Source organism: Marmota monax, unplaced genomic scaffold (genome assembly GCF_021218885.2).
Source record: "Marmota monax isolate L192 unplaced genomic scaffold, Marmota_monax_Labrador192_F-V1.1 WCK01_AAM20220418_F8-fsc00015, whole genome shotgun sequence".
Classification (NCBI taxonomy): domain Eukaryota; kingdom Metazoa; phylum Chordata; class Mammalia; order Rodentia; family Sciuridae; genus Marmota; species Marmota monax.
The window spans coordinates 9,856,007-9,873,467 of record NW_026692194.1 but is presented as its reverse complement, the minus strand read 5'-3'; the positions used below and the strand labels follow the sequence as shown (position 1 = coordinate 9,873,467).

The following is a 17,461-nucleotide window of genomic DNA, read 5'->3' as shown; positions in this document are numbered from 1 at the left end:
TAATGAATGTAGGAGTAATGATAAAAATAGAAATCACTTTGGGTACACACCACAATAATAACTGTGGCAAGCAAAAGTCATTAATGGATGCTAAAACAAATAATACTTTCAGCTATAATTTTCAGCTATGTACATGACTCAATTGAAGTGAAGACAGACAGACATCTAGGATTGACTTTGTCAGTGTTCAAGCAATGACAGCTATGTTATAACTGCTGTGTGGTCAACACCAACTATATAGTCTCATCAGTTATCAGAGGTATTCATGCATCAGAGGTGTTAAAGTGTGCAAAAATGTGTGACTAAAGATAGACTTACCCAGGTATTATCATTATGTGTTTTTGATAAATTTCTCTCTATTTCAATTTTTAACCCTTAATTTTCTGTTTACTAAGTTGTCTAGGTATACTTTTTTCTCTACCGGTTTTGAAGTTTTGACCTTTATTTCTGTTATTTTAATGGTTACCCTTCAAAATTCAGTGTACTTGCTGGCATTAACCATGAATCTAATCAGTATCTCTGCTTTTCTGGATAATAAAAGGCTATTATGGGACTTTGATACCTTTCTTCCTACATTGTACATTGTTTTTGTCAATGTTTCCAGTCTGCTTTATCTGAAGTTGCAGTTTTTCATTGGTATGCAAGTAGCTGACTAATGTCCGATTTCTCCCCTAGACTGCAAAAGTAGATGTCATGATTGTTTTTGTCATTATTTAATTTTACTAGCTTGAATGGGGCTTGGCTTATAGTAGAAAATAAATACTCCCTTAATTAACTGACTGATTATTCTCATGTAAAGAGCGTTCCCTGGTAACTGGAACAACCTGTTTGTTCATATGAAATATACATCTCTGTAAACATTTTAGTCAATTTATCTTAGATTGAGGCTTCCAGTATACCCTGGAAGTTTATTAAGGCTGTGTGCAGCCATCAAATAACGGGTATGGGGATGTTTCAGATATGTGTTAACACATAGTCATGTTCATGTGAAATAATATGAAAAGAAGATTTAGTTTATAAAGTGATGGGAATGTACTGATTGAAATCAGCCAGAAGTATGACCTTGGACTGGTCTGATATCTTCTTTTCCAGTGGTGACATGATAAGTTATTTATCTAGCTGAAATCCCCATTTTCCTTTCATACTTTTCTGTTGGACATCAAGATTTATTTGCTGCTGTGGTCACTTGCTTTTAGAAAAAAGGCTGGAGGTTTCTACCACCCTCCTCAAGAAGCAGAGGCATTTGTCTGGAGTGGATACTGTTCTAAGTGGACAAGAGCTGGGAAAGGGCCATTTCTTCTAGGCTTGGGCACCACACCAGTAGAAAAATTCATCATGGAGTGGGACAAAAAGGTTTTCTCAGCCCTTTTCCATAAAGCATCAGGCCTTCTCCCCTCCATTTGCTTTCTTCAGTTTTCTTTTTACATCTGTATAATCCCCTCTTTCAGCTGTTCCCTTAGAACTACTGAACAGGTGAAAATGAAATACCATTACATGAATGAAGATGAGAAGGGAATCTTAACTGATATAAATAAGTTTAGTTTCTTTTTACTATTAAGAAGCTTAGGCTTACAGTTTATATTTAATATCATCTATTACAGTATTGATAACATCAAAACCTTTGGAGGATGGGTAAGAAAACTGAGCATGAGTTCACTGGACTATAATGTACAATTTATATTTTATAAAAATTCTTATTTTTTTGTTTAACATGAGCATTACTAGTTGACAAAATTGTTGATAGATTTAGAAGGAAAAGAAAGAAAAATATTAGGGAACACAGAATTTTAATAAACACACTGAAACTATAGCTACAGAATGTTATCTAAGTACTGAGTTTCAATACTAGGTCACCTTTTTTTCTTTCTCTTTCTTTAGAACATTATCATAACTAACACTTGACGTGGTGCCTAGCATATTTTGGCTTCGCAGTAAATATTAGCTCATTGATATGTGAAGGGATAAATGGATGAAGGGTGGATAAAAGAATGGAAGACAAAATGACTTCTATAATACAAATAAATATACATATAAAATTATAGAGATTTGAAAGCATAATGATCTTTTAATCATGTAGATAATATAGAGGAAAGGATTGATCTATTTGAACACTAGATTTTTCAAAAATAGAAAATACTTTCTGAAATTACAAGTGGAAAAGAATAAAATGAAGACAAATTGAAATAGAAATAAACTTATATTAGATGATACATATTCTTAAATGTGGGAATGCTTTGGTTGCTGAGTCAGAAGCTGATTTTAAAAGACTTTATTCTCATTTTAACCTGATCTATTCTAGGATTTTGTCAGGTTGAAATTTTTTCAAATATCTATTTAAAATGAATCAATTCATTTCTGAATTATCATCGTTTCTCATTTAGTGAAATTGAACCAATCAATGGATTTCACTACATATCATCTATTGAGTTTAATGCTATACATCTAGAAAACATTTCCCCTTATATTTTAGATCTATGTGACTAATGTCATCTTTTTTCCCCATGCTTTAGTATTGTGAATATTAAGAAGTGTGGGTTCTGGTGTCAAGACAGATTTAAATTTCAGTCTCCAATCTGCTCCTCCTTAGTGAGAAAGTTGTTCAACTTCTCAAACCTTCGTAGCACCCTGTGTAAGGCAAAGGTGATACCTAGCACTACCATAGGAGGTTGTTGGGAGGATACAATAAACTAGTATATGTAAGTACATAGCACAGTCTATGGGCTATGTTAGGTATTCTGTCACTGGCAACAACAATCATTCATTCATTTATTTATTTTTTCTGCAGCTTTCCCCACAAACAAACCAGACAGAGATGCAAAACATGTTATAAAAGTGGTAAGTATTGCTCTTAAATTTGTGTTTTACACATATTTGACATTTTTCCTCTTTGCTTTATTTTTGTAAAAGTTTCTCATCTTAATTTTTCTTACAATTTACATATCAATAACCTAATGTTATATTTTCACATTATTAACATGCTACTATTGAAGAACCATTGTTATGGAAGACCATCCATCATTCTGATGGATGGTATTCTCCAGCAATCTGTCCTCCCTCTTTTTTCCCCTCCTCTGGACATAAGGTCCTTAAAGGCAGGCATAAAGTTTCATTTCTGTATGTGTGCCCCATGCCTACTACAATGAATATAGCCCAGTAGACATTTGGTAAAGGTGTCATGTATGAGTGAACCAGCAGGGTAGTTTCCAGCTGTCCGCTCTGATGTACGTGTAGTTACTCAGTGTGTATGTTATATTTATGTATGCAGCTCTCAGTGCTTTTAGTAAGTGCTTTCCATAAGGCTACTTTCATGTGTAAGACTATATTGGGATAGAAGTACAATATGTTGTTTAAAAATGAGATTCTTCAAGTTTATTTAGTGTTTTCTGAGATTTTTAGTGGAAATCTGGTGCCTGAGTTTTAGAAAAAATGATTCAGGTACTATAATGTATTACATATGTGTACTTACATTTTCACAATTGAAATATCAATTCTATCTCTAGGATAATTTTTCCTAGTAAAATTAATGTTTCTTTTCTTTCATAGGAATATCAAGAAAATGGCCCGTTATTTTCAGAACTTAAATTTTATCAGAGAGCTGCAAAAAAAGACTGTAGTAAGTAAAATTAGCCAAGCAAGCTACTTCCATATATGTACTTGCTAAAGTGAGTGTTAATATTTTGGTCTTTTTCTGGCCTTCTGGAAAATTCTTTTCTGTAAGAAATTTTATTGTAAAGTGATACAGTTAACTGTTATAACATATAAAAGCAAGACAGATGGTATACAAATCTTGATATGGCATACATAATGGGTTATATATTTTAAGTCTAAATTGTTTCTACTACTTAACATAAAATGTTGAGTTGTTGATCAAAGCTACCAAGAGTTCTCTAAGTATAAAAGATAGTAAAATGAAATTATTTTTTTATGAAGAACAATTTGGATAGGAAGGATATACAGAAAAGACATTAAAATAGGCAGTAGACATATATACAAAAGGATTGGTTGTAAAATGGATTAGAATAGGTGTCTGGAAATGATTAAATGTTAAGAAAATATTTGAAACTTCAATGTTGGGAAATTAATTGGAGTTGTATATCATATGCCAGTTAAAGAATTTCAATGTAAAATGAGAATGAGTAGAGAAGGATAAAGCATTTTTAAAACAATATATATCATAGTTAGGCTAAGTAAAACATTAAGGAATTTGATAGGGATAATCACTAGTATGGCTAAAGTTCTTTACCTTATGCTTAAATAAAGGAATGATATGTCTGGCCTAAATAATTAACTTTGTTTTCCTTAAAAAGCCTGTTAAACATTAAGATTGTAGTCCTTACTAACTGCTTAAACTCTGTCAGAGTGACAAATAAAATCCATTAAACTTGATTGTTTATCGGTAGAGCTGTCTTAAACATGAAACACATATGGTAGAAAAGTGAAAACATGATTAAGCCACCTGATTCTTTAAATCAATTTGATTTTTTTTTGTAAACTAAGTTTAATAGAAAATTTTCTATATTATAGTTTCAGAATAAGATGATTTTTCTGTCCAATTCTTATTGCTTGGAATATCATGGTTTTAGATTTTAAAATACAAGCAATAAGGAGGAAAAAAAAAAAGCCATGTCAGTATTGAGCCTTTGGAAGTTAACAGGTGTAATGTTTAGAAATTTAGTACATAAGAAAATGATTTTTTCATAAATATTAATGTTTGTGAATATAATACCAATGTATTTTGAAGACTATAAGTTCTTACTATTGATTTAATGTCTATATTTTTTGTATTACACTGATAACATTTTGAACTCATTAGACAGGTATATTTATTTTAAAATTTTTATTTTAAAATAAAAATACTATTTTTGTTAGCTCTGTGAGTCTTAGCATGTACACAAAGATTGAAAATATAATGTGAATAATTTTTCTTGTTAAATTTGTCTTTGCAGTCAAAAAGTGGATAGAACTCAAACAGCTTGATTATTTAGGAATTCCTTTGTTTTATGGAACTGGTCTGACTGAATTCCAGGGGAGAAGGTAAAAGGAAGTTAAAATATTATTATAATCTTTTATACAAGACCAGAGTACTACTTATTCTAATTAGGATCCTAGTCTTGTGATTGTATATGATATGGAGATTCACTGTTGTACATTCATATATGTATATAGGAAAGTTAAGTCAGATTGATTCTACTGTCTTTCCTATTTCTGTCACCTCTCCCTTCCCTTCATTCCCTTTGTCTAATGTACTACTGTTCTTCTCCTTCCTACCTTGTTGTGTGTTAGCATCCACATATCAAAGAGAACATTTGACCTTTGGATTTGGGGGATTGGCTTATTTCACTTGTCTCTAGATCCATCCATTTACTGGTAAAAGTCATAACGCCATTCTTTTTTTACGACTGAGTAATACTCCATTGTATATATATATAGAAACACACTTTATTTATCCATTCATCTGTCGAAGGGCACCTAGGTTGGTTCCATAGTTTAAGCTATTGTGAATTGAGCTGCTATAAACATTTATGTGGCTGGGTCACTGTAGTATGTTGATTTTTAAGTCCTTCAGGTACAAACTGAGGAGTGGGATAACTGGATCAAATGGTGGTTCCATTCCAGGTTTTCAGAGGAATCTCCCTACTGCTTTCCATAGTGGTTGTAAGAATTCACAGTCCCACCAGCAATGTGTGAATGTACCTTTTCTCCCCACATCCTCACCAATCTTTATTGTTACTTGTATTCTTGATAATTGCCATTCTGACTAGAGTGAGATGAAATCTCAGTGTGGTTTTAATTTGCGTTTCTCTAATTGCTAGAGATGTGGAATATTTTTTCATATATTTGTTGATCAGTTTTGTTTCTTCTGTGAAGTGCCTATTCAGTTCCTTTGTCCATTTATTAATTGGGTTATTAAATAACTATTCTTTATGGTATTTACTAGTTATCTGTTGCTGTGTAGCAAAACATAGTTTCTTATAGTAATAAACTTACAATATATTTGTTTCTGTGGGTCAGGAATCTGCAAGTGACTTATCTGAAGGAACTCTCAGGGACTCGCTTGAGAATATAATATAGTCAGCTCTCCGCCAGGCTGCAGTTATATCAAGCATGGATTGAGGAAGTGTCTGCTTTCAAGGTCACTCAAATGCCTTTGGCAGATCCAAGAAGACCTGCTCTTAACTTTAGTCATGTGATTGTTTGCAGGCCTTGCTTCCTGACTTTGTAGATTTCTGCATAAGCTATGTGGGTGTTAAAAAGAAATGGCAGTTGGTTTCCCCTAGAGCAAGTGATTAAAAGGGAAAGAGACCATATGCAAGAGAGTGCATCTACACTGAAATTATGGTCTTTCTATAATCTAACCCTAGAAATGATAGCCTGTTACAGCAGCTGTATTGCCTTTGCTTAAAACAAGTCACCTAGGTTCAAATGATATGAGAGGAGATTCAGTCTCCATCTCTTTAAGAGAGTACAACAAAGAATTTCTAGAAATATCTTTAAAGCCACCCAATATGAAAGTCATCATATATAAATAATTCATTAATAGAAAAAAAGTAAAGCAATGTCATTTGTTATATATTCATTTCATGCCCAGAATTTCATATATCTCATTTTGTCCTTTGAGTAGCCTTTTTAAATAGGTGATATTATTTTTGTTTCACAGATGAGAAAATAGGAACAGATGTCAGCACTTTGTTCAGATTATCTTTAAACATTATAAATAAAAACAAAATGAGGGATTGAGGTTGTGGCTCAGTGGTAGAGAGCTGCCTATCATGTGTGAGGCACTGGGTTCAATTCTCAGCACCACATATAAATTAATAAGTAAATAAGGTCCATCAACAACTAAAAAATATTTTTTAAAAAATGAGAAACAAATGATCATGAAACTAAGTGAAAGACTGCCAATAGGGGACTGAATGGCTTTGTGAAGCATGATACATTCATATTGTGCAATATGCATCCTGTTGAAGAAGTCAGAGCTATACCAGTTGACTTGGAAGGATGTATATGAGATACTATTTAAATAATTAGTGTAGAGAAAGTTCATGTGATAAGATCACATTTTTATAAAACACAAATCCAAAATGTTCTTCGTGTATGTGTATGTATGCATAGATAGGTGCAGAATGGGGCTAATGTGGGTATGTACACAAAAGGAAGATAAGGGGTGGAATATGCTGAACAGAAAAGAAAACATACAACTGCACTTTAAAAAAAAACATGTTTATGAATATATGGGGAAGCAAATATGATTTTTATAAGGTCAACAAACAAATATAGATAACATTTTATGTATGCACCCATAATTTGTTCAGGGCTATATGGCAAGAAGTTGATGGAATTAAAATGAATTAAACTTAGGACTATCTAATTTAAAAAGACCATTCCCTTTTCATTATCTAAAGGAATATGAATGATTCAGTACAGCATTCTCTTTGACTACAAAACTAACAGCAAAGAAAGTACCGAGAAGTATCTTTTTGCAAAAGACTAACAGGATTGTTAATGTGCATTTATTCTCTAAGGTGCAGATTGCACCATTTTTGGTTCTTAGGTTGAAGGTATTTTTCCTTGTTTCACATTTATTAATAGACAGCTTCAAGCATTATAATCTCGTGGAGATCTCTTTCTGATGTCTCTTTCTTATAGTTACAGATTTATGGTAATGGAAAGACTAGGAATAGATTTACAGAAGATCTCAGACCAGAACGGTACTTTTAAAAAGTCAACTGTCCTGCACCTGGGTATCAGAATGGTAAGAAAGAATGACTTGTTACAAATACAAATCTTTGCCCTTTGTGGAATTATCAGAAAATGAAGGATTATTGCCCTAGAAATGTCAATTATTGAGAGTAGAGGCTATTTTGGTGAAATTGATAACAATGGGCTCTGTAAATGACAGAATGTGTGCTGTTTGGTCCTGCAAACACAATTAGGTATTGGTGCTATAGTCTTTTTCTCCTTGTAGTTTTGTTTTACATATCAGTACAAGTTTACATTACTTTAAGAATAACCTCTCATTTGTCAGTTGTATTTATAACAATGCAAGCTATGGCCAAATATATTATTTTGCATCCTAAATATGATGATATGGGAGGGTGCGTTAAAGTTTTTAGTATGAGTTGGGGATGGTGGCAATAATTAGTTGTGGTGATGAATTATACACACACACACACACACACACACACACATATATATATATATATTTTTTTTTTTTGCTAAATAAGGAGCAATGAAATCTTTGTAGCACACATGCATACCCTTGTTTATACCATATATTTGTTTTATCTTGTTTGTATTTGGCTTGTTCAAGTCTCATTCTATTTTTTTCATTCATTTATTTGTTTGTTTATACTGAAGATTAAACAGGAGTACTCTACCAATGAGCTGTACCCAAGCCCTTATATATTATTTTGAGACAGGGTTTTACCAAGTTGCCCAGACTGGTCTCAAACTTGTGATCATCCTGCTTCAGCCTCCTAAATAGATGGGATTACAGGTGCGCACCAGTACACCAAGCTATTTTTTCCATTTTACATAGAATGAAATTACTCATGCCAAAATTGGATGTAACAGATAGAACTCACGAATTTCCTGCTAAACCAGTAAATGTTTATCGAGCATTAGGTTCTATAACATGGAAGGGCAAAGGGCTTTAAAGATGAAGCTCTGAAATTTTCTATTACTACATAGAGGATGAATACTTATGGGCATATTTTGTTTTGACTTCCCCAAGGTTTACTTATATAATTACTGCTTGGGTGAGAAATTACTGAGTGGTCTTCATCATTATTTCACTGTAGATCTCTGATTTTATGCTGTTTTTCCTATTAGTACAGTGCCATTTAGCCATTGGGCTCACTAGAGCAAAACCATTGCTGAATTCTGTTTTGTTTTGTTTTGTTTTTTCATCAGAGGTTCAGTTAAAACATTTGCTACTTGAGGATCATGTTGTTGAATTTTTTTACCTAATGAGCAATCAGAAATTATGATATTTTAGGATAATTAACCAATAATTTTGAAGTATATCACTTTGTCATCATTAATATAAAATGTTAATCTGTATTTAAAATGTCCAAGTTGATCAGGAGTTCTAAATAACTGTATGACCTTATGTTATCTGTTTCTTTCACAGCTGGATGTACTGGAATATATACATGAAAATGAATATGTTCATGGTGATATAAAAGCAGCCAATCTACTTTTGGGTTATAAAAATCCACATCAGGTAAATAAAGTATTAAGCCTTTGCTTTTAGTAAGTATACTGTATTGAGACTATAAAAACAAACTCAACCCACTAGAGTTTACAAATGAAGGCCTAAAATGATGAATGTTTTAATTTATCTTACCTTGCTTATCTAATTTAATCCTTGCACCAAACTAATGAGTAATTAGGATAAGGAAACTGAGAGTCAGAGGGGTTAAATCATTTATTAATGGGCACATAGTTAAGAAGTGGCTAAGCAGAAATCTGAATTTCTAAATAAATATAAAAAAAGGACTATCAAATTCCAGTGAGAGCTGGGTGCAGTGGCATATACCTGTAATCCCAGCTACTCAAGAGGCTCTAATAGGAAAATCTCAAGTTTAAGGCCAACCTTAGCAATTTAATGAGACCGTGTCTTCAAAAGGGCTGGAAATGTAGCTCAATGGTAGAGTACTTATGTAGTATGCACAAGGCTCTGAGTTCAATCCATAGTACTGTTGGGGAAACCACCAGTAAAAGGTTTTCTTCTCTTATTGTATAATCAGTTAAGTTTTAAATAGAGGCCGGGTGTGATGGCACATGCCTGTAATCCCAGAAGCTCGAGAGGCTGAGACAGGAGGATCACCGGTTCAAAGCCAGCCTCAGCAATGTCGAGGCGCTAAGCAACTCAGTGAGACCCTGTCTCTAAATAAAATACAAAATAGGGCTGGGGATGTGGCTCAGTGGTTGAGTGCCCCTGAGTTCAATCCCTGGTACTCCCCCACCTACAAAAAAAAAAAAAAAGAAAGAAAAAGGAAAAGTTTTAAATAGAGAAGGTTTTCTGTTAAAACTTTCATTTATAATGGAACTGTGCTGTGTTTCTCCAATATGGTCACCATTAAGAACTGTGGCTGTTAAGTTCTTGAAATGTGGCTAGTACAATTTCCATCTGCTGGCAAGTGTGTGGAGCAAAAGATACTCTCTTTTATTTCCGATGATAATGCAAAATGGTGTAGCCTCTGCATTTTTACTGTTTGTTAGGAAATGAAAACTCCAGCCATACCATCTAGTAATTATGCTTCTCTATATTTACTTAAAGGAATTGAAAACATTTGTCCACACAAAAAACCTGCACACAGATGCTTATAATAGTTTTATTCATACTGGTTGATACTTGGAAGCATCCAAGTATTCAGAGGACTGGATACACCCAGACAATGGAACATTATTTCGTGCTAAAAAGACACTATCAAGGTTTGAAAATTTAAGTGCACATTAATACGTAAAAAACAGTAAGTCTGAAATGGCTGTATACTGAATACTTAAATTATTTGATGTTCTGAAAAAAGGTATAACTATGAAGACAGTAAAGGATCAGTGGTTGAAGTGAAGGAAGGATAAACAGGCAAAAAAACAGTTTTTAGCTCAGTGAAACTCTACTGTAGACCACAGTGGTAGATGCATGTCAGTATTTCTTTATGAAGGCCCATAGAGTGTAAGCCAAGAGTGAACCTGTGTAAACTGTGGACTTGAGGTGATAAAGATATGTTAGTGTAGGTATATCCATTGTAACAAACACACCATTCTGGTGAGGGATATTGATGGTGGGAAGGCTCTGTCTACAATCTAGAGGTATGTGGGAACTCACTGTACTTTGCACTCAGTTTTACTTTAATTGCTCAAAATTTACATAAATTGAATCAAGAACTTCTCTAAAGTTTATTTTACAAATGTGGCCTATTTGACTAAACTAAAATTTGAATTTAACTTAATTTTAAATGATTTAAATGGTTACATGTAACTAATATCCATTGTATCAGCTCAGGTTTAAAGAGTTAATTATTATGTCTGTAAAAATTTAGAGGAAAAAAATCCATATTTAATTGACCTTTGCATGGGGGAAAAAGTAAATAAGAAACTTGGAAATATACATATGACAAATATTGAGAATATCTAGCACACACTAAAAACGTTCAGGGGTGGATGCCATGGCACATGCCTGTAATTCCAGCAACTTGGGAGGCTGAGGCTGGAGGATCAAGAGTTCAAAGCTAGCCTCAGCAAAAGAGAGGCACTAAGCAACTCAGTGAGACCCTGTCTATAAATAAAGTGCAGAATAGACCTGGAGATGTGGCTCAGTGATCAAGTGTCCTAGAGTTCAATCCCCAGTACCCTCCCCCAAACAAGTTAATAAGAAGGACACCAAATAGTTTCATAAAGCAATGATCAAAAGGAATGAACAGATAGAACACAGTGAAAAAAAGTCATCTTTACTATAAGTAAAAGATAGGAGACCTGAGCAGTAAGGCAACATTTTTAAAGGTTTTATACAAGGGAGAAGTCTGAAATAATAATATTCTGATAACATTGAGGCTTGGGAGGGTGCAGGCTCTTGTAGAATGCTGGGGGAGAATGTAAATTTAATGGTAATAGATGAATAAATTAAGTTAATGGAAGGACAGTTTGGCAATCTATATTAGAAGCCTTTAAAAAGTCAGCATAACGATCTACATTCGGTGGGGTCGGTCTCCAAATTCCTCAATAGGACACCCATAGCACAAAAGTTAATAACTAGAATCAACAAATGGGACTTACTCAAACTAAAAAGTTTTTTCTCAGCAAAAGAAACAATAAGAGAGGTAAATAGAGAGCCTACATCCTGGGAACAAATCTTTACTCCTCACACTTCAGATAGAGCCCTAATATCCAGAGTATACAAAGAACTCAAAAAATTAGACAATAAGAGAACAAACAACCCAATCAATAAATGGGCCAAGGACCTGAACAGACACTTCTCAGAGGAGGACATACAATCAATCAACAAGTACATGAAAAAATGCTCACCATCTCTAGCTGTCAGAGAAATGCAAATCAAAACCACCCTAAGATACCATCTCACTCCAGTAAGATTGGCAGCCATTATGAAGTCAAACAACAACAAGTGCTGGCGAGGATGTGGGGAAAAGGGTACACTTGTACATTGCTGGCGGGACTGCAGATTGGTGCAGCCAATTTGGAAAGCAGTATGGAGATTTCTTGGAAAGCTGGGAATGGAGCCACCATTTGACCCAGCTATTCCCCTTCTTGGTCTATTCCCTAAAGACCTAAAAAGAGCATGCTACAGGGACACTGCTACATCGATGTTCATAGCAGCACAATTCACAATAGCAAGGCTGTGGAACCAACCTAGATGCCCTTCAATAGACGAATGGATAAAAAAAATGTGGCATTTATACACAATGGAGTATTACTCTGCATTAAAAAATGACAAAATCATAGAATTTGCAGGGAAATGGATGGCATTAGAGCAGATTATGCTAAGTGAAGCTAGCCAATCCCTAAAAAACAAATGCCAAATGTCTTCTTTGATATAAGGAGAGTAACTAAGATCAGAGTAGGGACGAAGAGCAGGAGAAGAAGATTAACATTTAACAGGGATGAGAGCGGGGAGGGAAAGGGAGAGAGAAGAGAAATTGCATGGAAATGGAAGGAGACCCTCAGGGTTATACAGTGGAGGGGGTAGAGAGAGAGGAGGGGAGGGGAGAGGTGGGGAGGGGGGATGGTGGAGGATGGGAAAGGCAGCGGAGCACAACAGACACTAGTATGGCAATTTGTAAATCAATGGATGTGTAACTGATGTGATTCTGCAATCTGTGTATGGGGTGAAGGTGGGAGTTCATAACCCACTTGAATCAAAGTGTGGAATATGATATGTCAAGAAATTTGTAATGTTTTGAACAACCAACAATAAAAAATTAAAAAAAAAAAAAAACACACTGAAGGGTTAGAAGCCCTTGAAAAAATTAAAGTATATCTAACATAATGAAGCCACTGTATATCTGTATGCACATACGTTCAAGGGAGGGAAAAAAGCATATGAACTGGAAGATACACCTAACAGATAAATTGATATTCATTTCCACTTTGAGAAGTTTTAACTGAGCGTTTTTTTTGGAAAAGCTACATAATTTTCATTAGGTAGATAGTAAAAAAAATAAATAAATAAAATAAAAAGTCAGCATACTTTTTAAAGGTTAGGTTTATCAAGTTATAATTTACAAACAGTAAAATTCACTCTTTAAAATGTACAGTTTGATATGTTTTAACGCATACATACCATGTAACCACCACCACCACCATCAAGTTAACAGAACATTTTTTTTTTCATTCCCAAAAGTTCTTTCATTTCCTTTTGCTGTCAGTCCCCTTCTCTTGGCCCCACCCCCAGCAATGATTTCTACACTTGTATTTTTATGTTTCCAGGAAGGTTACATAAATGGAATTGTAAAGTATATACTCTCTTATGTTTGTCTTCTTTCACTTAACATAATGCTTTGGAAATTTATCCTTAGAGTTCATTCCTTTTAATTGCTGGCTAGTATTTGATTGGAAATTACAATTTCTTTATCTGTGGACATGTGGGTTATGTTTTTGATGAAATCATGTGTTTTGGATGAAATGATGTGTTTTTGATGAAATGACTATACACTCAGTATCCATGTATAGGTTTTTGTGCAGACTCGTGTAAATTTCTTTTGGGTAAATAACTGGAATTTCTGGGCCCTGTAATGTTTGTTTAACTTAGAAACTGCTACAGTATTTTCTGGAGCCATTGTGCTATTTTATAATTCCCATCAAGCAGTGTGTGATAATTCCATTTGCTCCACTTTTTGCTTTCATTAATTTTCTAAATTTTAGCCATTATAGTGGGTATTAGTCATAAATAGTAGTTTAAATTCTCATCAGTCATCTCTAGTGACAAATGATATTGAGCAAATTTCATGTGCTTATTTGCCATTCATATATTCTTTGGTGACTACGTCCATTTTAAATTGGTTTCTCTTCTTAGTTGTAGATATTTATATTTTATAGTTTATCAGATATTTGTTTTGCAGATATTTTATGCATCTATCTTTTCATTATCAATGTCTCTCAAAAAGCAGATTTTTTTTGATGAAGTCTGGTTTATGATTTCTTTTGTGATTTGTGCTTATTATGTCCTAAGCCATCATCATAAATATTTTCTCATACATTTTCTTGAAGAACTTTTCTAGAATTTTTGCATTAGACTCCAGATACATTTCAATTTAACTTTCATATCTGGTATAAAGTAAGAGTTACAGTTTGTTCTTTTTTCTACTTACATATATATTTCAAGACTATGCAGCTACACTAATCAAGGGAGTGCAACTCCAGCTATATGGCACTGGAACAGAGAAAATTCAGAAATAGACCCATATGTATATGGTCAAGTTATTTTCGATCAAAATCCCACAGCAATTCACTGGGGAAAAGATACTCACTTCAACATATGATAGTGGAACAACTGGACATATGTATGCAAGGAGAAAGGGCCAAGCATGGTGGTGCACACCTGTAATCCCAGCGGCTCGGGAGGCTGAGGCAGGGGAATGGTTCAAAGACAGCTTCCCCAATAGTGAAGCACTAAGCAGCAACTCAGTGAGACCCTGTATCTAAATGAAATACAAAATAGGGCTGGGGACGTGGCTCAGTGGTTGAGTGCCCCTGAGTTCAATCCTCAGCACCCACCTCCCCAAAAAAGAAATTAAGTAGTATGAATTTTCCAACTTCATTTTTTTGTTTTCTTCAAAATTGTTTTGACTATGCTGCTTTGGAATTTTCCCATATATAATTTCTATAATTCTTTAGCATTCCCAATTTTTGTTACAATTATTTCTAACTATTATATTTTTGTGGGTATTGCCATTGTGCTTTACTATATTGTAATGTTTTCTGATTTTTGTTTGTGTATATGAAGCTTTGATTTCTGCACATTAATTTAATATTCTGTCAGTTTACTGCATTCTTTTGTTAGTAGTAATTTAGTAATTATTTACTAGTTTTGTTAGGAAACTATCATCATATGCAAATAGAGATAATTTTCCTTTCTAATTCTTATATTTCTAATTGACTTTTCTTATCTAATTGCTATGTAATAATCTATAGTACTCTACTAAATACTAGTGAAGTGAATGATCTTGTTGTCTCTTCCTTATATTAGTGCAAATGCCCGGAGTGTTATCCTATTAAGTGTGATGCTGGCTTTAGGATTAAGGTTTGTCTACTTGTGTGTGAATATATATCTGAGTATGTTATATAAGAGTATGTGTTTGTGTGTTCATAAAGTTAAGGATATAACCATCATTTTCTATATTCTTTATTATAGTTTAGTTTTATGGAATGGATATTGAGTTTTTTAAAAGGCTTGTGTAGCATTTATAGAAACAACAATCTCTTCCTGTCAGATATATTAATATGGTGCAGTATATTAATATTTAACTCACTTCTAATATTGAACTCATGTTATAGGAATAAATCTCAAGTTGTAGTACCATAGTATTTACTTAATATGGCACCTGAAGTATGCTTGCTAATACTTTATGTTTAACCTTCTATTCATAAGTGATATTGGACTATAATTTTCAGTTTTTTATTATTTCAGATTTTGTATCACATTGAACTTTTTTTTATAAAGAAGATTTGGAGATTTTGCTTCATTTTCTATGTTCTAGAACTCTTTGTCACATTGGACCATCTTGGTCTTTGAATGTGAAACCATCTGATTATGTTGCTTTTCTGTGAGGTAGTTCTTTGGGATTCTTTATTTTTCCTGTGAAAATTGGTTGTTTAAACTCTTTATCTAGTTGGTAGGTTTAGTAATTATCTATTTTATCTAAATTTTCCAAATTTATTTGTTTGGAGGTCTGCAGCATAGTTTCTAATGACTAACATTTCTTTTACTTTAGGTACCAGGGATTGAACACAGTAGCACTTATGCACTGAACCACATTACCAGCCCTTTTTGTTTCCTATTTTGAGACAAGGAACTTGTGATCCTCCTGCCTCAGCCTCCCATGCCACTGGGATTGTAGGTGTGCACATCACCACATTCAACATAACTAAAATTTCTTCTGTTTCAATGATTATTTCTTTTTTTTTTAATCCCTTTCTGCTGTCATCTTAAAAATGGCTAATAGTCATTTTGTTAAATTTTCAACAAATATATTTTGATTAATTAACAAAATATATCTCCTTTTCTATCACATTTATTTCTGATTTTGCCTTTATTATGTTTTCATATGCTCTTAATTTTACCCTTTTATTTCTTTTTCATCATCTTCAAAAGGGGATCTGATTTATTTTTTTCTTTATTTTAATTTTTTAAAATAATTTCTTGATTATGGAAGTATGCATTTTCATCATTGAAAGAACCATTTTGGACAAGGTTAATACCTCTGAATCTGAAACATTCATAATAATTACTTTTTTATGTGTGTGTGAGAAAGAGATTTCTTTTTAAATTTGTTCTAATTAGTTACACATGACAGTAGAATTCATTTTGACATATCATACATAAATGGAGTATAATTTCTCATTCTTGTTGTACATAATGTAGAATCACAGCAGTCGTGTAATCATATATGCACATAGGGTAATAATGTCAGATTCTTTCTACTATCCTTCCTACTCCCCTATCCTCTAACCTCCCTTCACTCTACTCTGCCTAATTCAGAGTGCCTCTTATTCTTCCCTAGCCCCCACACTCTTATTTTGAATTAGCATCTGCCTTTGTATTTTGGGGATTGGCTTATTTCAGTTAGTATAATTTTCTCCAGTTCCATCTATTTACCTGTGAATGTCATAATTTCATTTTTCCTTAAGGTGAGTAATGTTCCATTGTGTATATATACCACATTTTCTTTATCCATTCATCTGTTGAAGGATACCTAGATTGGTTCCATAGTTTAGCTATTGTGAGTTGAGCTGCTATAAATATTGATGTGGCTGCAACACTGTAGTATGCTGATTTTTAGTCCTTCGGGTATAAACCAAGAAGTGGGATAAGTGAGTCAAATAATGGTTCCATTCCAAGTTTTCTGAGGAATCTCCATATTACTTTCCATAATGGTTGTACTAATTTGTAGTCCCACCAGCAATGTGAGAGTGTACCTTTTCCCCCACACCCTTGCCAACAGTTATTGTTCCTTGTATTCTTGATAATAAACTGCCATTCTGACTGAAGTAAGGTGAAATCTTAGTTTTGATTTGCATTTCTCTAATTGCTAGTGATGTTGAACATTTTCTCACATATTTGTTGATTGATTATATTTCTTCTTCTATGAAGTGTGTTCATTTCCTTACTCCATTTATTGATTGGGTTATTTGTTTTATTGGTGTTAAGTTTTTTGAGTTCTTTGTATCTCCTGGAGATTAATGCTCTGCCTGAGGGCCATGTGATAAAGTGATAATGATT

General features: G+C 33.5%; 1 protein-coding gene across 3 annotated transcripts in view; it reads left to right on the top strand.

Annotated features, from left to right (window-relative positions):
* The window catches only part of Vrk2 (VRK serine/threonine kinase 2), a 106,213-nt gene that overhangs the window by 25,765 nt on the left and 62,987 nt on the right, over nucleotides 1-17,461 (top strand). For all 3 annotated transcript variants that reach the window (XM_046423591.1, XM_046423609.2, XM_046423601.1), the window contains exons 3-7: nucleotides 2,786-2,835; nucleotides 3,544-3,613; nucleotides 4,947-5,034; nucleotides 7,648-7,753; nucleotides 9,134-9,226. In XM_046423591.1, the coding sequence (XP_046279547.1) occupies nucleotides 2,786-2,835; nucleotides 3,544-3,613; nucleotides 4,947-5,034; nucleotides 7,648-7,753; nucleotides 9,134-9,226 (407 nt within the window). The remainder of the gene's footprint in view (nucleotides 1-2,785; nucleotides 2,836-3,543; nucleotides 3,614-4,946; nucleotides 5,035-7,647; nucleotides 7,754-9,133; nucleotides 9,227-17,461) is intronic.